Source organism: Prionailurus bengalensis, chromosome X (assembly GCF_016509475.1).
Source record: "Prionailurus bengalensis isolate Pbe53 chromosome X, Fcat_Pben_1.1_paternal_pri, whole genome shotgun sequence".
NCBI classification, from domain to species: Eukaryota; Metazoa; Chordata; class Mammalia; order Carnivora; family Felidae; genus Prionailurus; species Prionailurus bengalensis.
The window spans coordinates 127948698-127974145 of record NC_057361.1 but is presented as its reverse complement, the minus strand read 5'-3'; the positions used below and the strand labels follow the sequence as shown (position 1 = coordinate 127974145).

Here is a 25448-nt window from a genome sequence, read left to right as displayed (position 1 = left end):
AAATATTGACAACACGGCGTGGGGTGTGTAACTGCTATAGAAATAAAAGGTATGACAACAATAGCACAAAGGACACCAGTGGGTGGTTGGAAGGGTACTGCTGTAATGTTCTTACGTTACGGGCGAAGTGATTTGAAATGACTTGAAGGTGGTCTATAATGAGGTAAAACACATATCAGGATCCCTAGAACCCTAGGTTTAATATGTACACTTCTCTGGCGGAGATAAAGTGAATTTCTAGAAATTACTCAATCTGAAAGGAGTCGCGAAAAGACAGAGAGGGGAACGCAGAACACATGGGGCAAACAGAAAATAAATAGCAGGATGGTAGATTGAAACTCAACGATACCCCTCGTTACATTTATTCTAAATGGTCTAAACGTGGCAACTAAAACACGGAGATTGCCAGACTGGATAAAAAGGCAAAGCAAAACTATATGCTACGCCTAAGAAATGCGCTCTATGAAGACACAGATACGGTAAAAGTAAAAAGATGGGCAAAGATACACCACGCAAGTCTTCTAATAAGAAAGTTTGAGCAGCTATATTAAGAGCAGGCAGGACAGACTTCAGGACAAGGAATACGATGGGGTGGAGGACATTTGCTAACGATAGAGGGGTCACTTTGTGAAGAAGACATAAAATCAAAACCTAAATACATAGTAGGAAAGAAATAATGAAGCTAAGAGGAGGTATGAATAAAACGTTAAATGGACAAACAATAGAGGAAAATCCATGAAGCGGAAAGCCTTTTTTTCCTTTCTTTCTTTTCTGTTTTAATGTTTATTTTTGACACAGAGAGAGACAGGGCGCGAGTGGGGGAGGAGCAAAGAGAGAGGGGGGACACAGAATCCGCAACAGGCTCCAGGCTCCAGGCTCCAGGCTCTGAGCCGGCAGCACAGAGTCCGATGCGGGGCTCGAACCGACGGACGGACCGTGAGATCATGACCTGAGCCGAAGTCAGACCCTTAACCGACTGAGCCACTCAGGCGCCCTCTCCCCCACTTTTTAAAGGTTTTATTCATTTTTGAGAGAGTGCATGTGGGGGAGGGGCAGGGAGAGGGGGACAGAGGATCTGAAGTGAACTGCGCTGACAGCAGTGAGCCCCATGCGGGGCCTGAACTCACCAACTGCCAGATCGTGACCTGAGCCAAAGTCGGACGCTCAACCGACTGAGCCACCCAGGTGCCCCTGAAAGCTTCTTTAAAAAAAAAAAAAAAAAAAAAAAAAAGCATACCAGGGGCACCTGGGTGGCTCAGTCGGTTGAGCGGCCGACTTCGCCTCAGGTCATGATCTCGCGGTCCGTGAGTTCGAGCCCCGCGTCGGGCTCTGTGCTGACAGCTCAGAGCCTGGAGCCTGTTTCAGATTCTGTGTCTCCCTCTCTCTGACCCTTCCCCGTTCATTCATGCTCTGTCTCTCTCTGTCTCCAAAATAAATACACGTTAAAAAAATGTTTTTCTAAAAATACCAATAAAGCTGATTTTGAAAAATAAAGTGTAACCAGGGAATATTAGGAACAATATTTGTGGGTAAGTTTCCCAATTTAGATGAAATGGACAAATTCCTTGAATGACACAAATTACCAAAACTGACTCAAGAAGAAATAGAAGACCCGAATATCCCTACATCTATGAAAGCAATGGAGCCGAAAACTCCAGGCCCCCGTGGCTTTACTAGTGGCTACCACCAAATTCTTAAAGGAGAACTTTCACCAATCCTACACAAATGCTTTCAGGAAGCAAAGGAGGAGAAACATTTCCCAAATCATCTTATGAGGCCAGCATTACACAACCCCAAAACCAGATGAAGACATTGCAAGAAAAGAAAACCACAGGGCAATATCCTTCAGGAAGTCACACACACAAAAGAACTTGATTCGATATTAGCAAATTCAACCCAGCAACATACAAAGAGGATGATACCATCATGGCCAAGTGGGGTTCATGCCAAGAATTGGTTTTCATTAAAAACAAAAAAGTCAATCAGTGTCATCTGTCATATTAAGAAAATAAAGGAGAAAAAACATGTGATCATTTCAACAGACACAGAAAAAAAGCATCAGACAATATCCAACAACCACTCATGACAAAAACTCTCGGAGAACTAGGACTAGAGGGAAACGTTCTTAATCTGATAAAGGGAACCTACAAAAATCCTACAGCTAACATGATACTTAATGGTGAAAGACAGAATCACCGCCCCCGCTCCCTCGCCCGCAAAGTTTGAGAAACAAGGTATGGATGTTCACCACTTCCATTCAACACTGTCCTGGAAATCCTAGGCAGTGCACTAGGCAAGAAAGAGGAATAAAAGTAGTGACACAGATTGCAAAAAAAGAAACGGGATTATCTTTATTCAGAGATGACATGCTTGTTTACGTAGAAACCCCTAAGTGATGTACAAAAAAAAGAAGAGTGACATTTTTAAAAAATCACTACCATTTATAATAGCATCCCCAAACATGAAGTATTTGGGGACACATGTAATAACATATGTGCAAAACCTTTACGGTGAACACTAAAAACTATTGATAAGTGAAAGAAAGCTTACAAAAATGGAGAAACGCATCCTATGCGTGGAGCGGAAGATCCTGTATTCTTTTTTCTTTTAGCGTTTATTTATTTATTTTGGAAGAGACAGAGAGAGCATGAGCAGGGGAGGGGCAGAGAGACAGAGAGGGAGCGAGAGAGGGAGGGAGAGAGAGAGAGAGAGAGAGAGAGAGAGAGAGAGAGAAAATATCCCAAGCAGGCTCAGAGCTGTCAGTGCACACCCCGACTCTGGGCCCGGTCTCACAAACCGTGAGATCATGACCTGAGCCGAAATCAAGAGTCAGACGCTTAATCGACTGAGCCACCCAGGTGCCCCAAGGCCCTGTATTCTTAAGATGTACACTCCCACCACAGCATTCCAGAAATTCATTGCAAACCCAGTAAAAATCGTGATAACGCAGAAATGGACAAGCTGATTCCAAAGTGTATATCCAAACGCAAAGAACCTGGAATAGGCAGCTCGAACTTGCAAAAGAGGAATAAAGTCGGAAGACATAGGATGACTAAAAGAGGATACAGACAGAATGGAAAGTTCACATGTCACTGGTGGGACTGTAAATTGGTATGATCACATCGGAAAACAGTGCTTCCGTTTCTTATACAGTCACACTTACGCTTACCATGTGACCCAGAAATCCCACTTCTGCTATTTACACGAGGGAATTAAAAATATATGTGTGTGCAAAGACTTGTACGTGAATCTTCGTATCGACTTGATTAACAATAACCGCAGTTTGGAAACAAGCCAAACGTCCAATAGCAGGTGAGTGGTTAAGCCTAAGTTACGGTACATCCACGCAATGGAATACCGGTCAGCAACAAAGAAGGATGGACATACTGTGTGATTCCTGGAAATTCCAGAAAAGGCAAAATCTAAGCTGAATTTGCTGTGTGGGGGCAGACTGTAGAGGAGGACATTGTCTGCACGGAGGCACAAGGGCGACTGTGAGAGCGATGGGAATGTTCTGGATCTCGGCTTTGGCTGTGGACACCTTTGTCGTAACTCATGAAACCGTACGCTTAAATGTGTGCAACTTCCCATACGTGCATTTTGCCTCAAATGAGCTGAGCAAAAACAAAAAAAGAGAAGGGACAAACAAAAACTGAATAGCAAAGTGGCAGACTTAAATCCGACCATATCGGTAATCGTATTAAATGTGAATTTGCCAAACAGTCCAATTTAAAAGCAGACATCGTTAGAAGGGTGCTTTCTTTAAGTGACCAAACTACACGCTGTCTACGTGAGCCACATTCAAGACGCAAAGACACCAATAGGTTAGAAGTAAGAGGATGGAAAAGGACTTACGAATAAATAGTGAGCAAAGAAGCCTGATGTGGTTATATCGATATTAGAGAAATCAGACTTCGAGGAAAACTGTGTTACCAAAGATGAGGGGATGCGTTTCATACTAGTAACAGCAGCAATGAATCCATCTGGAAGAGAAAATGATCATAAATATGTCTGTGCCTAATGACACACCTTCAAAATACACGGGGCGCCTGGGTGACTCAGTCGGTAAGCGTCTGACTTCGGCTCAGGTCATGATGTCACCGTTGGTGAGTTCCAGCCCAGCGTCGGGCTCTCTGCCCGTCGGCACCGAGCCTGCTTTGGATCCTCTGTCCCCCTCTGTCTCTGCCCCTCCCCCACTGGCTCTCTCTCTCTCCCCCTCTCTCAAAATAAACAAACTTAACACACACGCACACTCACACACACACACACACGCACGCACGCACACACACAGGCGTGCGCACGATGCAAGAATTTTTGAGATTAACAGGTGAAAGGGACAAGTCCAAAATCACGGTTGGAGATTTTAACATCCTCTCTCAGCAAGCGAGAGAGAGAGACAACACACTCTGTTAAAAGAAATAGAGCAGGGATTGGCAAACTACCGCCTCCTGGCCAAATCCAGCCCGGGGCCTCTTTTATGTGAAAAGTCTGTTGTCCCCCGACATAGAACATACGATCAGTGGTATCACCTACCTTGACCGATGTCTTTAGAACACTAAACAGGAGATCTGAATTTCACATGTGTGTCCACTACACATTCTTTTCAAGTACAAGTATGTGTTCGCCAAGATAAAGCATTTTCTGAGCCACGGACCAATTCTCAACACGTTTCAACGTCAAGGATTGAAATTTAACCCGGTACGTCTCTGACCAGCCTTGCCTTGTTCTTGATTCTAGAGGGAAAGCTTTCAACCTCTCACTGTTGCGTATGATGTCAGCTGTGGGTTTTGTCGTATGTGGGCTTTGTGGTATTGAGCTATACAACTTCTCTGCCCCCATTCGTGGAGGGTTTTTATCATGGAAATATGTTCTATTTTGTCAAACGCGTTTTCTGCACCTAGGGAGATGATCATATGGTTTTTATCTTTCATTCTAACGATGCGGTGCTTCGTTTATAGACACGCATGTGTTGAAAGATCCTGGTTTTCCGGCTGCAGGTTCCTCCTGCCCGTGCCCGGAGATGAGAGCTGCCTGCCCCGTAGACAGTGACAAAGAACAGGGCAGACAGAGACAGTCCGAGGCTCAGGCTGAGGCGCTCTTTGGTGACACTGCTCATTGAAATGCTTCCACCAGCCACAGGCCGCTCTAGACACTGGCCACCTTCTTGCTGTGACACCTGCCTCCAGGACAAGGCAGCTGTGCCTTTACTTTCCTCACTTGTCCTGAGGACCTATTTGGAGACGCTCAGGTACAGATTCGTAACTATAGAGTCACGGAGTTCTACACAGCTCAGTCACGTGCTCAGAGGCTTTAGGAGTTGGGCCATGGCAGTCTGTTTGGGCATGGACAGTGGGGACCATGAGCCGCACCACCGTGTGGGGAGTAGCGTCAGGCAGAGGCTTCCTGGATATCGCAGCTGGCGGGCCGTCGAAGGCTCGTGGCACGGCTGGTTCAGGCAGACGCATCCACGCGGGTGCCCGTTTGGGCAGACGCCCGAGGGTGTCGTGGCACTCTAAGGGGTGGAGCTTCATAGGTGAGAACTGATTGGCTACAGAAGGGACTGCTTGGTGGGAACCAATCACAGGTCAGGAGGCATTACCAGTGGTCCGTGTGGACAGTTGCTCTGGGCATCCGGAATTGCATTGTGGAGTAAAGGGGTGAAGCATTGTGAGAGAGCGCTTTGTCCTTCAGTGATGCCTTGAGAGGGTGGGCGGATTCAAAGTTGGGTCTCAGGTGGCTGGTGGAGGCCCCGTGAGGGCAGCAGACGAAGGCACGGGTGCCGTGGGCGTGGTGGTGGGCGCAGCAGGTGGTGGCCAGTGTGTGCCAGGTGGACCTCGTGGTGTCAGTGGCCCCAGAGTCCCTGGTGGTTCGGGTGGTGCCTGTGACCCTGGCCATCCCAGCAACCCCGGAGGCCTGAGCGATCCGGAAAGAACCAGCATTGTGGGAGAGGTAGGTGCCGCCTCTGGTGGCGCTCTCCAAATGGAGCGGGCACCCTACACACCAGGTCCTGGTGGAGATGCCGCGCCTGGCGCCAGAGGTCCTGGTAACCGACTGCTTCAGTTGTATCCTATTCAAGGAGTCCCAGCGGGCTGGACGGCAGGGGGATGGGCTGGAGGTGGTTTGGCGCGCGGCGGGGTGGGGTGTGGGGGGAGACTTGGGGAAGTGGGGTTGAAAGGGGAGCAGGAGGGAGCTCCGGGCACCTGGAGGGTATCAGCTAGGGTTTGGCCCGTGCTGACAGAGGATGGGGAGTGGGGTGGACCGCCTGATGGGACTGAAGCGGTAGGGACAATGCTATCCGGGGTGGCCTGGCTGTATAGGGTGGGAGGTTGTGGACAGCCTGAGGGTCAGCCTGGGGTGGGGAAGGCAGGCCTCACTGAAGAGGAGGCCTGAGGCACAGGCAAAATTAGTACTGTGGATGGTGCCTTAACCCAGTCTCCACCAGCACCCTCACTATACCTTTCCCCTCGGCCATGGATGCGGAGATTGCCCACAGGTTCCTGACTCCAAACGAGGAGCTCCAGGAGCCGGTTCGGGAGGAGCTCCATGTGAACGGCAGCATCCTGACTGTGTTAGTTCTAGAACGGTCCAGGGAGAGGGTGGTGGCAGGTGACCAGGGACAAGGTCAATTCCGGAGGAGCTGTAACGCAGACAAGGGAAACAGGAAAGGAGTGAGTCGAAGGAAGGAGTGTGGTGCTCTAGGATCGTTGCTGTGTGAAGGGGCGGAGCGGGGAAGGTGCCCCACCGGCCCTCTAACTTGACTTATTTTTTCCTACCTTGTAGCCGCTTGACTGCCGATGACCCTGGCCAGCTCCAAATGTCCATCACCTCCTGTCTTGGCCAGCTTTCCCTAGTGATACGGACCATGCAGATCATCATGCCCCCCTTTTTCACAAAGCCGCAGCAGTGAAAAGGTGGCTGGACCCAACTCTGTGTCCCCCCCACATGACAGTGATTCCTGCAGCAGCTGCCGTTTTCTTACTGAGGCCGCATCTTTTGCCTATACTGGCCCTTGGGTGCTTCAGATCCACATTTTTTTTTTTTTTTTTTTTTTTTGGTGATCAAATGGTAACTGCTACTATTCTATGTCTGGGTTTCTTTTTAGCATCTACGCCTTCTCCTATTCTCGCCTTTGTTCTCAGGTAGGGGGAGAGATTCTGACATTCAGATACTCAAGTACTAGAAGGCAATTGAAGAAGACAAGTTAGGCGATGGGAGACAAAAATGATGTCCTGTTATTCAGGACATTAACTACTGTCAACATGTTAGAACTTTTAGTTTTATACTAGCATGTACGTAGTCATGTATAATACCTGCAGAGTAGGACTTTGTGGCTTATCGGCCTTGATTCAGATCTGTGCAGAAGAGCGCTGGCACAGCTGGCTAGGTCGGCCCCACTGCCCATTCTATACTCCCGTGTCATCAGAGGCCTCATTCCCTGAGGTTCCGAACCCACAATTCTCAGAGCTCCTTGTGGTTGGCTCTCACTTGTATCATCCTTCCCCAAAGTGTTTTTCCAGTTTATTACGCTGCTGCTTGCTTCCCTGAAGTCCTGACAAGGGTCCTTGAGGAAAACAAAAAGGGGAAGAGGTCTCCCTGAGGTGGGGAGGGGACGTGAGGTACATTACCCTTTGCCTTCCCCTCCAAGACTCTCTTATTTAGCACAACAGTGGGGCCACGGACAAGGCACCCGAGTGGCTGAGGAGGGGAATGGGCGACGCCCCGGCGCAGGAGGTGAGTCTCTAAAACGGAGAGAGGAGGAACAGAGCCTTGCCTGAGGGAGAATTAGCACTGTCAGCAGAGAGAGACTGAGCTGTGGAGAACGCCGTGACTCTATAGTTACGAATCTGTACCTGAGCGTCTCCAAATAGGTCCTCAGGACAAGTGAGGAAAGTAAAGGCACAGCTGCCTTGTCCTGGAGGCAGGTGTCACAGCAAGAAGGTGGCCAGTGTCTAGAGCGGCCTGTGGCTGGTGGAAGCATTTCAATGAGCAGTGTCACCAAAGAGCGCCTCAGCCTGAGCCTCGGACTGTCTCTGTCTGCCCTGTTCTTTGTCACTGTCTACGGGGCAGGCAGCTCTCATCTCCGGGCACGGGCAGGAGGAACCTGCAGCCGGGAAACAAGGATCTCTCAACACGTGCACGACTATAAACCCCGCCCTCGGCCGCCTCTCCAGCAGCTGCTGCCTCTCCAGCGGCTGCTCCCTCACCAATCGTCGCCACGCGCTGTGACGTGTGACCCCACTGCACCCACGCAAACCAGTCCTACCTCAGCTCCACCCCCTCCCCACACCCCTAGCCCCTCCCCAGACCTCGTGGGAGGCCGCCAGACTCCACGGCCTGTTGTCCAGAGGGCCCTGCCTCTTCCTTGGGCTCAGTGTCCCCAGCACGTGGGGCTCCACGACCTCGCAGCGGTTCGTGGAGGGAGATGGGCCACAGCCCAGACGGACACGGCCCCGCACCCCGTCCCCTTCCCCGGCACAGGTGGACACACCAAAGCGGCCTTTGGAGGGGGCGACTGAGCACAGGTGCGGATCAGATCGGCGGTCTGGGAAGGTCACGAAGGGGCTCCCGTCGGGGGGCAAGCCTGCCAGTAGGAGGCAAGGAGGGAAGGGATGGCGACTGGAGCTAAAGTAGTTAGTGGCCACGGAGAACAGGGATGCGGTCGCATAGGAAAAAACCACAGTGCAAAAGGGAAATCACTAAAATCCCAACCTAGGCAGCTACTGTATATGTGCACGGAAATCCTGCCACGGTAGCCTGAAGTGTAAACACCTCGTATCTCTGTGTGGTGGGATTGAGGGTGGTCCCCACTTCTTTTTTGTGTATTTCTCCCCCAAAAGGTTCACAATGACTTTACCTGACCTTTAGTGTTTTCAATTCTTTGACATCCTTGCGTGCGTGATCTCTACGCCCCACGTGGTGCCGGCACTCACGACCCAGTGAGTGCTTCCACAAGTCAGGCTTGAGAGAGCAGATGATGCCATGCAGGGCGCCGGGCAGCAGCACTCCCCGCACCAACAGCACGACGAGGACCACGCAGGGGAAGGTAGCTGTGAAGTACACGATCTGGGGCGGGACGGAGGGGGGGACCTGCTCAGAAGGGGCCCTGCGGCCCCGCCTCCCCACTTAGGGGCCCCCAGCCTCAGCAGGGGGACAGGCGGGCCACACTCCCCCCACTGTGGTACGGTCCGCTCCGAGGTCAAGCGGGAGGCCAGCCTGCAGCCCCCCCTTCTACTCCTCAGAGCCTGGGCTCCTCCCGAAGGAAGCGGGGTGCTCAGCTGGCCATCGGCCGCCCCCGCAAGGACAGGTCAGCTGTAGAGAGGGAGGGCGGAGGCAGGACCTTCCCCGGGTGGGGAGCAGGACATGGCCTGGAGGCAGGTCCCATGCCTCCTGTGGTTCTCTGCACAGAGGCAGGGTCCTGGGCAGGACGGAGTGGACTGGGCCGGCCAGAGACAGAGGCGACAGCAAGGTGACTGCGAAGACCTCTGCCTCCGTCCCACCCTCAGCAGAGCAGGACAGGTAGGCAAGGGAGGGCCACGGGCCGGGTCCCCCCAGGCTGGCCGCAAAGCAGAGACTGAGGAAGTAGTGAGTGAGGAAGAGAGGGAAACTGGGGCGGGGATGCCCGACACGGGCAAGTTCAGCTGGCGGTCGCCTGGGCCTGTCCCCTCAGGACGGAAGGCGGCTGGGCTGGAGTTTGGAGGTTGCGGAGGACTACCCAGGCACGCGTGGGAAATCCACCGGGCTGGGTTCAAGGACCTGCCCCCGCCTCAGGCCCTGGCCAGGTCACCTCGCATGGCGGGGTGCCCCTGCCCCCCACCGGCCATGCTGCCCCCACCCCTGCCATCATCACCCACCCCGACCCGCCCGCCTCCAGCTGTACCTTTCCTGTTGACTTGACCCCCTTGCAGACACAGAAGTAGGCCAGCACCCAGCAGGCCGGCAGACACAGGGTCACCTCCCAGTTGAGGGCCCCTGGCACGTCCAGCACTCCCCCCCCCCCCGAGAGCCGCAAGACTTTGTTCCTGGGGGGGGTCAGCCCGTCAGGGCTGCCGCAGCTGAGGGCAAAGCGACCGGGGAGCTGTCGCCGGGGCGGTGCTCCCCCATGCCGCTGCCCTCGGGTCCAGCTGGGCCCCCCTGGGCCCCCAGGCCCCCGGCCCAAGCCCACAGCCATTGCGGTGTGGGAGGCGGGAGCCCGGGAGCCCCCGGCCAGAGGCCGGTCGCGCCCTCGGCGGTGTACCCTCCCCCAGGCTGGCAGGCACTAGGGGACTGACGGCGCCCGGGACCGAGAAATGGTGAGGGAGCCAGGCCCGTCCCTTCCAGCTCCCCTAGGGGCCGCGCGGGGCGTGCTCCCTGAGGACAGGCAGGGCCTGGGAGTGGCCCCTGCTCGGCATCCCGCGTCGGCCCCCCCGGCCCCCGGGGACGGGTCCCGGCACACGCAGACCCGAGTCGTACGGGGAGCCCACAGACAGGGACAGGCACGGTGCTGCCCAGAAGCGCCTGAGCGCGGCCCACGCCTCGATGCCCGGGACCCGGGCGGGCGGCGGTCAGGGGGCTGCTCACAAGTGCGCCCGGCTGGCGCCTGCGCAGACACACGCTTGGGGGGAGGGGCGGGCCAGGCCGGAAACAGTCACGTGCCAGTGGCCTCACCAGAATGCTCTCGGGGACGAAGGAGCCCGACAGTGACGTCACGCGTCGAGGGGCGCAGCTTCCGGAACCAGCCTCCATCTCCTCGGGGTCAGCGTCGACCGGATCCAGGCTCTGGGCCAACACAGCGAGGCCGGCTCGGTGGGAACCAGCTCCGCGGCGTCTGTCTGCGCAGGCGCCCTGGCCATCCCCGACAGCCTTGCGCGCCGAGGGGCCGGGCTTCGCGAGGCCTGCCAGGGGCCTCAGCGGTCCGCCGACAGTGGGCGCAGCGTAGCGGTGGGCTCTGAGGAGGCCGGTGCGGCGGCCATGAGGGCCCCGGACGACGAAGCGGCCTCTCCGGCCCCGGACGACGGCGCGGAGGAAGTGGCGGTCACGCAGGCCCCTGACGATGACGGCGCGGACGGCGCGGCGGTCACGAGGGCTCCCGAGGGTGGCGCGGAGGACGCGGGGGCAGGCCCACAGGCCTCCGACGGAGGCACGGACGGCCACGACCCCCAGCTTAGCCCCCGAGGTCCCGGTTGCCAGGGCAACTGCAGCCGCCACGATGGCGAGGGTGGCCCTGGCAGCAAGGGAGCAGTGGTCGAGGGGGCCTGCGCCCCTCCCCTGGCCGAACGGGCCCCGAGGGCCCTGGCCCCCGGTGGAGACGCAGCGCCGGTGGCGGCGGGGACCTCCTCAGGACTGCTGGAGTTGTATCCTTTCCGTGGAGCCTGTCTGGGCAGGGGCCGTGGCGGGGTGGCTGGGGAGCAGGGCGGCAGCCCGGGGACGGGACGGACGGGGGCGGGGGTGGGCAGCCTGGCGGGACAGGGACGGCCGGTGCCCGCGGGCCCCCAGGGTGGGGGAAGCGGCTCAGGGTGGGCAGAGGTGGCGGGAGGGAGCGCGAGTGTCCCGGGGGTAGAAGCGGGCCTCTGAGTGGTCAGGAGGCTTCAGGCCATGGGAACTCCAGGAGCCCGTTGTGCCTTAACCGGGTGCCTCCCAGCAGGCTCACTGTGTCTTTCCGGTCGCCCCTGGAGGCAGAGATGGCCCGCAGGGCCCTGACGACACACGTCCAACGCCACCGAGGGTTGGCTCAGAAGGAGCTTTGCGTGAGGGGCAGCGCCCTGGCCGTGTGAGTCCTCCAACAAGAGTAGGCGCGGGACGGGTGGGCGGTGGCGGCGGGTGCCGTGGTCGCATCTCTGCCTTCCAGTGCCGTCGTGGAGGCCCCGACGCACGCGTTAGGTGGAAGGCGGGGGGGGGGGGGGGGGGGGGGGGGGGGGGGGGGGGGGGGTTTGTGTGGGGGAAGGGGCTGGTGCCCTGCACCTCCACAGCAGGTCTCCCCTTTAACCGGATTTCCCTCTTCCCTCACTTCTAGGAGATGGACTACTGAAGACCCCATCTGCTTCCGAGTGTCCGTCAACTCCTTCCTGGACCGGCTTCCCCTGGTGATACGAAACATTCGCGCCTTGGGGTCCCGGCCTCCGCCACGCCTAGGCCCGGGAAAGGGGGCCGAGGCCTAACCTGGTAGCCCTCACTGGGCAAGGCACGGGGCGTTGACACTTGGCGTCCTCGCCACTTTATTATCGGGGGTCTAACGTTCTGCAGGTCCGGGCCTCGGTGGCTCTTGGCCCACTTCAGTTCCTTCCCTGCGCCCGGAGGGACGGGCGCTTACGTGTTTGTTACTGCACAACATGAAACTGAGCTACTCTTTTGTGTCCGAGTTTCTTCTCAGTTCCTGCGCCTCCACATTTTCTTACCTTTGTTCTGGTGTTGGAAGGGAGGTTCTGGGAATCGTAGTCCAGCAGTCCAAGCTTATCGAAGACGACTCAGGGAGAGGAAAATCAGGTCCTATATTCAGCGCTAAATACCGCTGACGTTTTGGAATACGTTCCTAGTTGTATTTACCCGTTAAATGGATAACAACGTATAACGTATGCATTTTCCAGTTTAGCGTTAACTTTTCTCCGGATCCTTTTTGTTTTGTTTTGTTTTGTTTTTGTTTTTCCCCGTTGAACGTACTAGCTTTCCCACTCCCTAAAAACTCTTCAAAAACTGTTATCCAGGAGACACACAAATGTATTATTACATAATGGTGAGCAGTCGGGTCGTTCTCAGCTTTGCCCCTATTATGGGTCGTGTGAGTCAATGGGATTCTTGAACAGAAGTCTTTGCGCGAACAGTTACTTCCTTCAGATCGTTTCCAAGAGGTAGAATTCCCGCGTTCTATAGCTTCTCGGCACACAAGTGCTCTCCAGAAAAGGCGCCCCGCCGCCAGAAGTCTGGTCTCCCCGCATCACCAACCAGTAGGGTGGCTTCCTACCGAAGTAGAAGACTCCTTTTGTACCAGGGAAATAAGCACGGAAACACTAGAATAGGAATTTTGGGGCTTACTGGCCTTGTTTCCGGTGAGCAAGGGAGTGGTGCCACAAGTGGCTACGGGTTTGGGGGCGAGGTGGGGGGTGGTTAGCTCCCTCTGGGTAGCTTGTGTCTTGGAACCTCGCTAAACAGGAGTGCTAGCCTCACGAGGGTTCCCTCGGAGTTTCTACATGCATGGTCATGATCTCTGTAAGCAAACACGGTTTTGGTTCCTTCCTTTCCGGCCTTGCCGGGGCTACGGGGGCGGGGGGAGGGAACAGGCCGACACTGGACAGATGGGAAGCAAGAGCAGGAAGGCACATGGCAGAGAACCAAATCCTGGATCCAGCCATGCCTGAAGACAGAACTACCCGCCCCCTGCCCCCGCCACGATCGTTCAGTTACACACACCCAGAAACTCTCCCTTTGGTTAAGCCAACATGAATCCTTTTTTTTCTTTTCTTTCTTTCTTTCTTTCTTTCTTTCTTTCTTTCTTTCCTTCTCTTTCTCTTTTGTTCGAATGGTTTTATTTAGTGTTTGAGAGCAAGACAGAGACAGCGTGAGCGGGGAAGCGGCAGAGAGACAGAGAGGGAGACACAGAATCTGAGGCAGACCGCAGGCTCTGAGCTGTCGGCACAGAGCTCGACGCAGGGCTCAAACCCACGAACTGTGAGATCGTGACCTGAGCCGAAGTCAGACCCTCAACCGACTGAGCCACCCAGGCACCCCCGTCGTGAATCCTTTTTAGTGCTTTTCTTTTTGTCTTTCTTCACTTGCAATAGAAAAGTCTTGTCCTTTATTGACTTGCGGAACCGTAGGTTTTCTTGTCACTTCACCTGAGAACGTGGCTCTCCCTTCTTTTAACAGAGAAACTGGGCTCTTTAAGTTTACAAAGGCATTGGCTCCTAGCTGGTAGGCCTTCAAGCCGTATGGTGGTAGAGTCTTCTGTGGGTAAGAGTCCAGAGAGGGAGGGGAGGGACTGCAAGGGGCAGCTGGAGGAAAGGGACAAAGAGAAGGGGCACTGGGACCCACCCTTTCCGGATAGGGCTCCCAAGACTGGCCCGGAATTGTGGGGCCAGATCGTCAAGAGACCGGAACTTAGTGTGAGCCTCCCTCCCTCTCCCAGCAAAGCCCAGAGTTAGGCCACCGCCCTGGCCCCACAGACGGACTGCTGAAGGTGCCGGGCGGCCTTAACACGTCAGCCAGGTCACAAAACAAATCGATTCCAACGCGTCCCCGGGCTCCCCTCCCAGAGACGAGCCAGAGCCCTGCCCCGCGGCCCGCCGCATCAGATGTGATCCGGCCCGCATCTTCCACGGCCTCCTTCCCTCCCCTCTCCACCTTGCTCACTCGGATCCAGCCACACTGGCCTCCTCCCTTCTCTGAAACACACCAGGCCCACGCCTGCCTCAGGACCCTTGCACTGCCTCTTCCCTGCCTGGACCTCTCGTCCCCCGGGGTTCCATCTGGCCCACTCAAATAGCATTCCTGGCCGCTCTCCTTAAGGTTGCGTCCCACGCTCTCCCCACCTGCATTACTTTCACAGGTGTCGGGGCGGGGGGTAAGAAGCAGGTGCGCCCGTCAGCATGGAGGTGCACCTGCGGCAGTAAAGCGTCGTGGGACACGAAGGAGCTTGGGTGCTGTCGATGACCCTAGGGAGTCTTGAACGGAGCGGGACGGGATGCAGCTTACGTCTTATCAGGTTCCCAGTGCCTGCTGCGCTGGGAAGGGGACGAGGGCAGGCAGGACAGAAGTGGGGAGACTGGCACGCAGGCGAGAGACCCCCAGGCTGCGGCCAGTGGAGGTGGGGAGAAGGGAACGGGTTCCGACTGGATCTTGACGGGAGAGCCACCGGGGTTTGCTGGCACGGATCGGACGTGGCCCTGGACCTCGTCAGATGCGCGGGACCCCTGCAACGGGTCACCCTTCCTCCCATAAAGGGAGCCCAGCTCCTCCAGAGTCCAACAGCCTCCCCACCTGCTTCCCTGCTCGCCGACCACCCACCTGCCACACACTGCCACCGTTTTCCCGACGTTTAATTCAGAAACAAGGTTCCAGGAACAACGACAAAGAAGCTCATGCCAAAACAGAGGGGACAGCTGGGTTTCCGGGACCACGCGCCGGGGCCAGATTCCTCGGAGGGGGAAGAGGGAACAGAGGGGTAAGGCACTGCCGCCTCGGCCACTCGGGGCGGGCGCAGGACAGGGCAGCGGGGGTGAGGGGTCCGGGCTCAGCGGGCACCACGCCGAGGAAGCTGGGCGCTCGGGCCTGGAGAAGGAGACTTCCAGAGCCCCCAGGCCCACGTGGGGCCCTGGCACGAACCCGCTCATAGCTCCCCAGGTGCTGGGGACAGGGCGCCCGAGAAAGGTACGGTCCGACCCCCGAGAAGTCCGGAGGGGATGCCGGGACCCAGCCGCGGGGAGACCCCTGGGCGCAGCCACAGTCTGGGGATGGCTTCGCCGCATCACCCTGGGCGCCCCCCTCCTCGCCATCAAGTGCTGCTGGTGTCGGGGGCCCCTGCTCGGACCCGGCGGGGCCCGCCACGGCCAGGGGCAGGTGCCAGAGGCGAGGCCGAGGCTGACCGTGCCACCAGGGAGCCAGGACGACCCAAGGACAGAAGGGGCGTGAGGTTGTCCACATCCCAGAGAAGGGGCACGTGGTGACAGACGGACACGGTGAGGTGCAGATAAATTAAATAAATAGGTGGTTGGGGGTATAAACAGGAAGAGGGGGCAGGGGCTGGCACGACCCGGGGGCACGAGGGTAGGAGGGCGGGGATATTGCTGCTGCCAGGGTCAGGACCCTTGGTCCTGTCACCACCGCCCCCACGCAGGGCCCAAAGAAAGGCACCGGAATCTGCACCCAACCTCCAGTTCCCACCTGACCCCCACTCTGCACCCAACCTCCCATCCCCGACCTCCCTGTCCTGTCCTGACCCCTACTCCTCCCCTGACCTCCTCATCCACTCCTGACCCCCAACCCTACCGAGCACCCGATCTCCCTGACTCCTCCTGACCCCCACCCCCCACCCAACTTCCTGGTCCCCTCCCGACTCCCACCCCGCAGCTGACATTCCTGTGTCCTCCTGACACACACCCCCACCCCGCACCCGAGTTCCTTATTCCCTCCAGACCTCCAGCCCACACCCCTTGCCAAATCTTCCCATCTCCTCCTGACCCCCACCCTGCACCCCGTACCCCATCTCCTCATCGCCTCCTGACTCCACCTCGCACCTGGTCTCCCCGTCCCCTCCGGAACCACACCTCACATCCCATCTCCCTGTCCCCTCCCAACTCCCACCCTGCACTTGACTTCCTCGACCCCTCCTGACCCTCACCCCACACCCGACCCTGTCTTTGCAGGTCTCCAGGATCTGGCTGTCAAACACAGTGAGCATTCTAGGGCCTCATCGCCCTTGACCATCAGCAGCACCCCAGGGAGAGGATCACTCTCTCTTCCCTCCTGACCACCTCCTTCCTGCCCCCAGTGTGTGTGTGTGTGTGTGTGTGTGTGTGTGTGGGTGTGTGTGGGGGTGGGTGGGTAGGTGTGTGTGCGGGCGCGCACGTCTGACTCCTGTTCCAGGAGGCCACCCTGCAGTCTTAGGGTCCCTCCCTCCCCTCCTCAGTCTCTGCTGCCGGCTCCCTCTCTGCTCTGCCACCTCGCAGTGTCCCAGGACCCCAGGGCTCGGTGCGTGGGCCACTTGTCCCCCTATACCGGCTCTCGGCTGCCCGTGGCGAGCTCGTGCAGGCTCGGGGCTCTCTGGGCCGTGTCCTGGGTCCCAGATTTGTATCTTCATCGCAGACATTGCCCACACTGCAGACTCCTGTATCCAGCTGCCAAGTAGACATCTCTATTCACATTTGAGTAAGATAACTCAAATTTAACACGCAAAAAATGATGTCCACTCTTGCACTCTTGTTATGTTTAACCATAGCAATAATAGTACTGAGTGAAATAGCCTAAGAGAAGCTACAGAAACCTGTAAAGAAGACTTAAGTACGCATTGGTCCACTGTTGTTAATAAATACTTGTTTTTTTTTAAACTTGTTTAGAATATCAAAGTTTTGTTATAATTGGAAAATACCTTTCCTTGCCATTTCTTCATTTTATCTTTGCTCCTGGTCTTTTGGTATAGAGTGGCTTAAAATTTTTTTGTTTATGTGATCCATTGTTTCAGTATAATTTGCGGTTTGCATTTCCTATGAAAGGCCCTCCTCAGTATAAAATTACAAAAATATTCACTGAGAACATCTAGTACTTTAAAACTTTAACATCCTGGGAGGTAATTTTCGTGAGAAAGAACATTGGTATGTAAGTTTGTTTTCTTTCCAAAAAGTTTTAGTCAAGGTGTCCCAAACCACTTAGCGAATAATCTGTATTTCTCCCTTGAGGTGAAATGTCATCTTCAGCAAATTCTAAACCCCCCTTCAGTTTAATCTTGCACTTTTGTTGTTCCAGCTAATTTAGGTTGGGTGGTACAGGATGGCCTGTTTAGGGCAATGATCTGAAGGACATGGTCTGGAACATTGGGAGTGAAGGGAGGAAAGAGAGAGGAGGGGAGAGGAAAAGGAGGAGGAGGAGGAGGGGGAGAGTGAGTAGAAGAGAAGGGAGGGAGGAAGAGAGGAAAAAGGACAGAGGAGACATAGAGAAACTCTCCCAAGCAGAGGAAATTGGTTTCTTCTGGAATGCCAGGAGGCAAGCTCACAGAAGTGTCAGTCAGCCGGGTGACATTTCAGAGGTGACATTTCAGACTAGGGTTCTCCAAGTCTTCCCAACAATGTCAGATATCCTCGCGACAACTGCGAGGAAGCCACTCTTTGGTGCTCTTGCATTAAGGACAGAGACGCGGGGAGGTTGGAGACCCAGCTACCATTGCAATGGCAATGTAACAACAACTCTCAGGACCTTTTCTGAGGTGGGTTTTCTTGACGTCTCCACGCTTTGGCTGCCTGCGCTAAGGGACCCCACCAGCAAGGTCAGAGAGAGGCCGGAAGGTTCCTTCTGGGTCTGGACGCAATCATGTCAAGATTGGAGTAGTGGTTCCCAGGCTCTGGGTTACCCGAGACCATCAGACGTGACCGTGTACCACGTGGTCACCTTTAAAAATGGTTTCCGGGGCGCCTGGGTGGCGCAGTCGGTTGAGCCAGGTCACGATCTCGCGACTTCAGCCAGGTCACGATCTCGCGGTCCGTGAGTTCGAGCCCCGCGTCGGGCTCTGGGCTGATGGCCCAGAGCCTGGAGCCTGTTTCCGATTCTGTGTCTCCCTCTCTCTCTGCCCCTCCCCCGTTCATGCTCTGTGTCTCTCTGTCCCAAAAATAAATAAACGTTGGAAAAAAAAAATTAAAAATGGTTTCCCGGCAGCGTGTACCCAAACTCTACCTAGAGTTTGCCTTCGGAGAACACATGGTCCAGCTTGCGCACTGGTGACAGTTGGGTTCTCTGTTTCCCTGTCCTGCGATGTGAATGGGAGTCTGTTGGCCTCCCCCAGCTTCACCCAGTAAGTCATTGCGGATCACCCAAATCACCCGGCATTTCCTGAGTCTGTTGCTTGAAACCCACTGACCGTTCTCATCTGTATGAGTTGGAGTACTTTGGTTCTAAGAGACAAAACGCAGCTCTAAGTGGGAAGGGAAGTGCTCATTGGTGAGATGCCCACGTATACACAGAGGGTCCTGCTGGAGTGTGCAGCACACCACTGATCAGCGCAAGTGTGTGAGCAAACCATGTGAAGCCAGAGAAAGAACCATCTTAAAGGAGGAAAGGTAATTGTGCCGACCCCTCAAGCAGGACAGAGACTGGTGGCTATCCCCACCGGCAGGGAGGACAGACCTCGTAATTCTGGAGGCCTTGGGCAGGGCACTCAGAAGGGTCTTGCCTCAGTAGTGTAGCGGGAAAAACGAATCCTCCACTGAGCTGTTCTGGTCCCACACAGCAAATCTTCAAAGCCAAGACTCAAAAGGATCAATCTTTTCCCACTCACTTAACAGCATCCCTGAGCAAAGCTCATGACTATGTTTAGGAATACAAAGACATCCAAGGACACCTGGGTGGCTCAGTTGGTTGAGCGTCTGACTCTCGATTTTGGCTCAGGTCATGGCTCCAGGGTCGTGGGTTCGAGCCCGGGGTCGGGTTCTGTGCTGAGCGTGGAGCCTGCTCAAGATTCTCTCTCTCACCCTCTGCCCCTCTCCCCCGCTCTCTCTGTCTCCAAAATAAAAAGAGAAAATTCTAACCTTTAAAACAGGAATACAAAGACATCCAGAACCCAAGGAAAAATCACACTGTCTGGCATCCAGCCCAACATTACCAGGCATGCAGAGAAGCAGGAGGATCCAACCCGTGATGAGAAGACAAATCAAGCAATAACAGGCATCCAGATTGGCAAGAAAGAAGAAAAACCGCCCTCATTCTCAGACGTGATTACGTATATAGAAAATCTAGTGGCGTCTACAAAAGAGCTGTCAGACTAATCAGGGACCTTAGCAAGTTTTCAGGATTCAGCATATTTTAGAGAGAGCTGCTTTAAGAACATGTACACATTAAAAATAAGAGGCTTAGGGGCACCTGGCTGGCTCAGTCCATAGAACATGTGACTTTTGATCTCGGGGTCATGAGTTAGAGCCCCACATTGGCCATAGAGCTTATTAAAAAAGAATAAAGTAAAAGGCTTCATTCTCCCTGTTGAAAATATGGGAAGAGATGGTCCCCTCCCCTTCCTTAAAGCATTTACTTTACACGACTTGTAAGTTCTTTCTTTGTTTCTTTGAAAATAGGTAGTATTTTTAAAGGGTAGAGGCGCCTGGGTGGCTCAGTGCTTGAGTATCCGACTTGAGCTCAGGTCATGATCTCATGGCTCATGACTTTGAGCCCTGCATCGGGCTCTGTGCTGTCAGCACAAAGCACGCTTCAGATCCTCTGTCTCCCTTTCTCTCTGCCCCTCCCCCACTCCTTCTCTGAATGAATGAATAAATAAATAAATAAATAAATAAATAAATAAATAAATAAATTTAAGGAAAAAAAGGCTAAAAGAGCCCCTTGCCATCTTTATAACCCAGGAATGTGTTCTTCAAGGACCTGGGAAACATCTCTTTGGAATGTAAACATCAAGCAAGATTGTGTCCCGATCTTCAGTTTCTGTGGGAGGGTAGAAGCCTAACTTCAGTAGGCACCTTGCTCCAAGTTGCAAAACTAGCTCCTGTCATAAAGATATGAAAAAGCTTATTTTTTCCTTGGATAAAGCCGATTAATTGTATTAGTCTGCTCAAGCTGCTATAGCAAAGTACCTCACACTGGGTGGCTTACACAGCAGAAATTTATTTTCTCACAGTTCTGGATGCTAGAAGTCCATGATCAAGGTGCCAGCAAATTCAGCTTCTGGTGAGAATTTGCTTCCTTGCTTGTAGAGGTCCACCTTCTCCTCTGTCCTCACATGGCCTCTCCTCAGTGCAGGTGAGGAGAGAGCGGGGGAGTAGGGGCGGGGAGGGAGGGAGAGGAAGAGGGGGGTGCTCTCTGGTGTCTCTCTTATAAGGACACCACTCTTATTGGACCAGAGCCCCATTCTTATGACCTCATTTAAACTTACTTCCTCAAAGGTCCCATCTCCAAATACAGCCACACTGGGGTTTAGGGCTTCAGCATATTAATGTGGGGGAGGGAACACAAACGCACCGTCTGAAACAGCCACGACCTAATACACACGGCCACCCCAGTTCCCAGGGAAATTCAGGATGGACTATGTGGGGGGCCTGGTGGCGTCACGTCCTCTTACTTGAGGTCTACTTATGGTGGATGTTGAGAACACGTGATGAGCTCTACCCGCTTACCTATACAAAAGGGTGAAAGCTCCCTGTCTTTGGAATCTCTTAGCAGATTGCCTGTGATGCGCATCACATTCTGGTGCAATGCCTACTCAATGAGAAAACTGTTTTGCTTCCACAATTGTGGAGACTTTTTCTGGGTTGGCAGATGATTTGGCTCTATTTTTTTTCTCAGCTAGGAAAAATGCCTGAGAAGAGCCCTCTTCATAGTCGAGGGAAGAGGGCAGGGGGAAGAGGGAAACAGGTACCCCCATTGTGCCCTCCATTTCAAAGAGGGCCAAATGAAGATTTCAAGGTACAAAAGGACCTGGGAGTATAGAGAAGCCACTGCAAAGCCAGGATTGGGATTCTTATCAACCTTATGTTCTCCTCAATTCTTTCTAATTTTTTTTTAAATGTTTATTTATTTTTGAGAGAGAGAGACAGAGAGACAGAGAGACAGAGCGTGAGCAGGGGAGGGGCAGAGAGGCAGAGGGAGACATAGAATCTGAAGCAGGCTCCAGCCTCTGAGCTGTCAGCACAGAGCCCGACAAGGCGCTGGAACTCACTAACTGTGAGATCGTGACCTGAGCCAAAGTCGGCCGCTGAACAGACTGAGTCACCCAGGCGCCCCATGTTCTCCTCAATTCTTACCTACTTTGCCTGCATTTGCCCATTTCTGCATTTTTCATTAGTCACATGGATGTTCCCTGGAGCCGTAAGAAGGAAAAACACTCTCCCAGTCTCCTGGTGGCTCCACTCAACCGTGCTGAGGTTGGAGGGATAGTGTGGCTCAGACAGTAGGTGCTTGAATCAAACAGACCCGGCCTCTGTCAGCCTCCATTCTTCACCTAGAACCGGTGTAGAGACGACAGTACCCAGCTCACCAGGCTGTCCTGAGAATTACACATGACGATGTGGGTCGGGAGCATAGCATAGCGCCTGCACACAGAAGATTTTGATTTCATTCTATTTTCCCAGGGTGGTCACCACAATCACAGCAGGCACTAGTGGCAGAATTCTGGCTACCAGAGTGGCTCGCCTAATTGGCAAGTGAGGAATTTCCACCTCAGTGTTGGAGCACGTGGAAGCGTCATGAAGAGTGAAAACTACGCTCTCTCGAGTTATGTCGAATGGCGTGACTATCCCCTGCCTGCTGTGGCCCACATCGACAACGTCCGCCAGCCAGAAGGCCTTGAAAGAGAAGAGGCCTTCCTGCAGCATCCTCTCCACTGATGAAAAAGCTGAATCGTGCCACATTCAGTTCAACGAGAGCTTGGCTGAAACGAACAGGAGCACAAACAAGCAGAAGATGGTTGTAGGCACCACCATGTTCTCCATCAGCCACTGCTCTCGTTCTGATCTGGGAGAAGCACTGCGTGTACGGCCCCATCCCGCAACCTCTGAAGAGGAGTGGGTGGCCAAGCAGACTGAGAGGAGGCTCAACTTGGAAGGCCAGCCCAATCCAGGGCTTCTCAGTCAAGCGGGACTACGACAAAAACGAGTGGAAGAAACAGTAGCCCGCCACCCGGCCATCTGAGCCTCGCCTTGTCCTGCAACCTCCACGCAGCTCAGTGTACTTGCTGGGAACTGTTGTGTCGCAGCACCGATGCTAACAGGTGAGCAGCTTACGTGACAAAAAATATTTCCCCCAAACTATGCTACACTGCCTCTCTCTCTGCCTCACTCACCCCGACCGACCAATTGTCCCAGCACTTGTCTTCTCTGATTTGAAACAAGGCCAGGAAAGCACAACGTTCTTATTCTAGTGTTTCTAAGTTCTTTGCTCATGCAAATTGAGGTTTTTTTTTTAATATATGAAATTTATTGTCAAATTGGTTTCCATGCAACACCCAGTGCTCATCCCAAAAGATGCCCTCTTCAATACCCATCACCTACCTTTCTCTCCCTCCCACCCCCATCAACCCTCAGTTTGTTCTCAGTTTTGAAGAGTCTCTTATGCTTTGGCTCTCTCCCACCCTAACCTCTTTTTTTTTTCCTTCCCCTCCCCCATGGGTTTCTGTTAAGTTTCTCAGGATCCACCTAAGAGTGAAAACATACGGTATCTGTCTTCCTCTGCATGGCTTATTTCACTTAGCATCACACTCTCCAGTTCCATCCACGTTGCTACAAAGGGCCATATTTCGTTCTTTCTCATTGCCACGTAGTACTCCATTGTGTATACAAACCACAATTTCTTTATCCATTCATCAGTTGATGGGACATCTAGGCTCTTTCCATAATTTGGCTATCGTTGAGAGTGCTGCCATAAACATTGGGGTACAAGGGCCCCTATGCATCAGTACTCCCCTATCCCTTGGGTAAATTCTTAGCAGTGCTACTGCTGGGTCATAGGGTAGGTCTATTTTTAATTTTCTGAGGAACCTCCACACTGTTTTCCAGAGTGGCTGCACCCAAACTGAGTTTCTTCTTGTGGCAGAAAACAGATCCAGCCACGACAGGGATGCGGGGAAACCACCATTCTGCTGGTGCCAGAATTCTGGCACATTTTCTCGAGAGCCACTCTGTATGCTAGATCTGCCTCTTGGAATCCATCTTAAGAAAACAGCCATTCACGCAGAGACTTATACACAAGAATCCCACCGAAACATTATGTGTAATAGGAAAAAAGTTGCGAAGAACTGAAGTGCTGAACAAATGCATCATAATACATCTTGTACGTATCCATGCAATAAGATATTTTTGAAGAAGTTTTAGACAGAGGGAAAGCCCAAAAATGTTTCAGGAATTAAAAACTGATGCTAAACTTGAAAAAGCTTACTCCTTGCTATGATTGTTATACATTTAACGTATTCCTACAACCCTAAAGCTACGAGAGTATTCTGAAATCCTGACAGTAGTCAATGTTGAATGACAGGACCCAAGCAATCTTAATTTCCTTTCATTTCGTCAATTGTATTCGATCGCCTTGTACTAGAGTACTAGAACCAGAACCTCCCCTCCAACCTGAGGACACACGGAAGAAAATCTGGGTGCTGAAAAGAAACTCAGATACGGAACATTAACTCAGTTTTATTATCTGTATTCTTTAAGCAGCAACCAAAACAAGTGGGCACAGAGCACCCAAGGGCCAGTACAGGCAAATAACCAAGCCCCAGAAATAAAGTGGCAACTACTGCAAAGGTCATGCCCCTGGGGAAGGGCACATGGCCTTCCACTGGATACTGTCATGGACTCAGCCCCCTTTTCCAGGCCGAGGCCTAGAAAAAATCGCGGGCACCAAGTGCTGCATGGTCTGCACCACCATGGAAAGCTGGTTGAGCAAGGAGGCGGTGGAAATCTGCAGGAGGACAGGGTCTTCAGCAGTTAGTCGGCTAAAAGTAAGGGGAAAAGGAAATCACTTTAGATTTGAGAACTCCTGGCCCTCCTCACTCCAATCTCCCCCCTCAAGGTTACTCCTCCGTGTCTCCCTTAGAGCAACCCCTGAGGCTGCCACAGACCCGGGGCCCCATGTGCCTCCTTAGACCAAGCCCTTGGTGTCTGCACATCTCCAACCGAAGTGTCCGTCGGGCAGAGGTTACCTCAGCTCCCCACGGCCTCCCGCCAGCCCCTTCTAGAACTTACATAAACAAGTCACTGCCAATCACTGTGAGCTCCGTGTGAACCGCTTCGTGGTAGCATTCGGCACTCGAGGTCAGGTACTGGTAGGTCAGCTCCGCATCCACGTAACACAGGAAAGGCACCGTGAGGGCACTGGTGGACATTCGGTTAAGGCATATCTGGGTGGACCTCATGGAGGAGGCTTCCTTGCCCATCGGAGGCCCGCCTTCCCCCAGACCGCCCTTAGGGCCACCCAAGACCACCTCGGCCGCCCCTTCAGGAAACGTGCATCACGGCACCCCCAGCTGCTTCCTCCAGCCTCCCTCGGCCCCACCCCCCCCCCACTTCCCTTCTGTGCCCCCGCAAGTCCCCGAAACCTCTCCCGCCCATCCACCGGGGCCCCCACCTGCCTCCCCTCCCGGCCATTCCCCACTGCCCCCCCCCCCCGACCTCGGGAGCTCCTTGGAAAGGATACAATTCCAAAACTTGCTTTTCTGAGGCTTCCCCGGAGGCCGAGGCCGAGGCCGAAGCCTCTCCCCCCTGCCTTGGGGCGGGCGATGCCCCCTCGACCTGGGGAGCTTCCCCAGCCACGGTGCCCGACGTCGCGGTGCCGTCCCGGCCTCCGGGATTTCCGGGGCCACTGGACGAGCCAGCACTACCCGTCGCACCACCGGTGCCGTCGTCCAGGATCTGCGCGCCGTCCGCGCCGTCCGCGCCGTCCGCACCGTCGCCCGGGGCCTGCATGGCCCCCACACCCGCCCGCTCAGAGGCCGCAGCCAAACCGCACGCCCCGCCGACCGCTGAGGCGCTGGGACTGCTTCACGAAGCTCCGCCCCTCCATGCGCAAGGCTGCTGGGGATGCCCAGGGCGCCTGCGCAGACAGACCTCTGGTGAGGTTTCTGGCATGTGATTGGTTCCCGCCAAGCTGGCCCGGCTGCCCACGGGCCGCCAGGGAGACCCCATCGGCAGCGCTGGAGAGACAGGGCTCCCTGACGAAGCCCCGCCCCCAGTACGCGACGCAACTCAGTCTCCCTCGCGCGCCTGTGCAAACAGGCCCCTCCTATTCTGGACGGAGGGTTAGAGTAGGAGCGTGGGGGTGGCGGAAGGTGGAGGGGGACAGACAAA

At 54.4% G+C, this 25448-nt stretch overlaps 3 protein-coding genes and 1 pseudogene across 3 annotated transcripts; 3 read left to right on the top strand and 1 right to left on the bottom strand.

Annotated features, from left to right (window-relative positions):
• Positions 1 to 5312: 5312 nt before the first annotated feature.
• LOC122476989 (EKC/KEOPS complex subunit LAGE3-like) lies at positions 5313 to 7044 on the top strand. The gene is made up of 3 exons (XM_043569919.1): positions 5313 to 6062; positions 6443 to 6568; positions 6781 to 7044. The coding sequence occupies exons 1-3, from the start codon at positions 5980 to 5982 to the stop codon at positions 6905 to 6907; spliced, it is 336 nt and encodes a 111-aa protein (XP_043425854.1). The 5' UTR covers positions 5313 to 5979; the 3' UTR covers positions 6908 to 7044.
• A 3598-nt stretch (positions 7045 to 10642) lies between these two features.
• On the top strand, positions 10643 to 12322 carry LOC122477360 (EKC/KEOPS complex subunit LAGE3-like). Its single transcript, XM_043570290.1, has 3 exons — positions 10643 to 11330; positions 11618 to 11746; positions 11990 to 12322. Exons 1-3 carry the CDS (start codon positions 10948 to 10950, stop codon positions 12132 to 12134), a joined length of 657 nt encoding a protein of 218 aa, XP_043426225.1. The 5' UTR covers positions 10643 to 10947; the 3' UTR covers positions 12135 to 12322.
• Positions 12323 to 21750: 9428 nt separating this feature from the next.
• On the top strand, positions 21751 to 22375 carry LOC122477550 (annotated as a pseudogene).
• A 1583-nt stretch (positions 22376 to 23958) lies between these two features.
• LOC122477187 (cancer/testis antigen 1-like) lies at positions 23959 to 25221 on the bottom strand. Its single transcript, XM_043570045.1, has 3 exons — positions 24799 to 25221; positions 24348 to 24476; positions 23959 to 24097 (listed from the first exon to the last, which is right to left on the bottom strand). Exons 1-3 carry the CDS (start codon positions 25065 to 25067, stop codon positions 23959 to 23961), a joined length of 537 nt encoding a protein of 178 aa, XP_043425980.1. The 5' UTR covers positions 25068 to 25221.
• Positions 25222 to 25448: the final 227 nt, after the last annotated feature.

What these genes read in the sequence shown, in the direction of transcription:
- LOC122477187 (XM_043570045.1), bottom strand. Translation starts at nt 25,067, where the DNA reads ATGCAGGCCCCGGGCGACGGTGCGGACGGCGCGGACGGCGCGGACGGC. An exon ending in GAAAAGCAAGTTTTGGAATT is followed by an intron (nt 24,477 to 24,798) that starts GTATCCTTTCCA and finishes AATGTCCACCAG; the next exon opens with TGCCCTCACGGTGCCTTTCC. An exon ending in ATTGGCAGTGACTTGTTTAT is followed by an intron (nt 24,098 to 24,347) that starts GTAAGTTCTAGA and finishes CCTTACTTTTAG; the next exon opens with CCGACTAACTGCTGAAGACC.
- LOC122476989 (XM_043569919.1), top strand. Translation starts at nt 5,980, where the DNA reads ATGGAGCGGGCACCCTACACACCAGGTCCTGGTGGAGATGCCGCGCCT. An exon ending in GGTAACCGACTGCTTCAGTT is followed by an intron (nt 6,063 to 6,442) that starts GTATCCTATTCA and finishes AGTCTCCACCAG; the next exon opens with CACCCTCACTATACCTTTCC. An exon ending in AACGGCAGCATCCTGACTGT is followed by an intron (nt 6,569 to 6,780) that starts GTTAGTTCTAGA and finishes CCTACCTTGTAG; the next exon opens with CCGCTTGACTGCCGATGACC.
- LOC122477360 (XM_043570290.1), top strand. Translation starts at nt 10,948, where the DNA reads ATGAGGGCCCCGGACGACGAAGCGGCCTCTCCGGCCCCGGACGACGGC. An exon ending in TCCTCAGGACTGCTGGAGTT is followed by an intron (nt 11,331 to 11,617) that starts GTATCCTTTCCG and finishes GGTGCCTCCCAG; the next exon opens with CAGGCTCACTGTGTCTTTCC. An exon ending in AGGGGCAGCGCCCTGGCCGT is followed by an intron (nt 11,747 to 11,989) that starts GTGAGTCCTCCA and finishes CCTCACTTCTAG; the next exon opens with GAGATGGACTACTGAAGACC.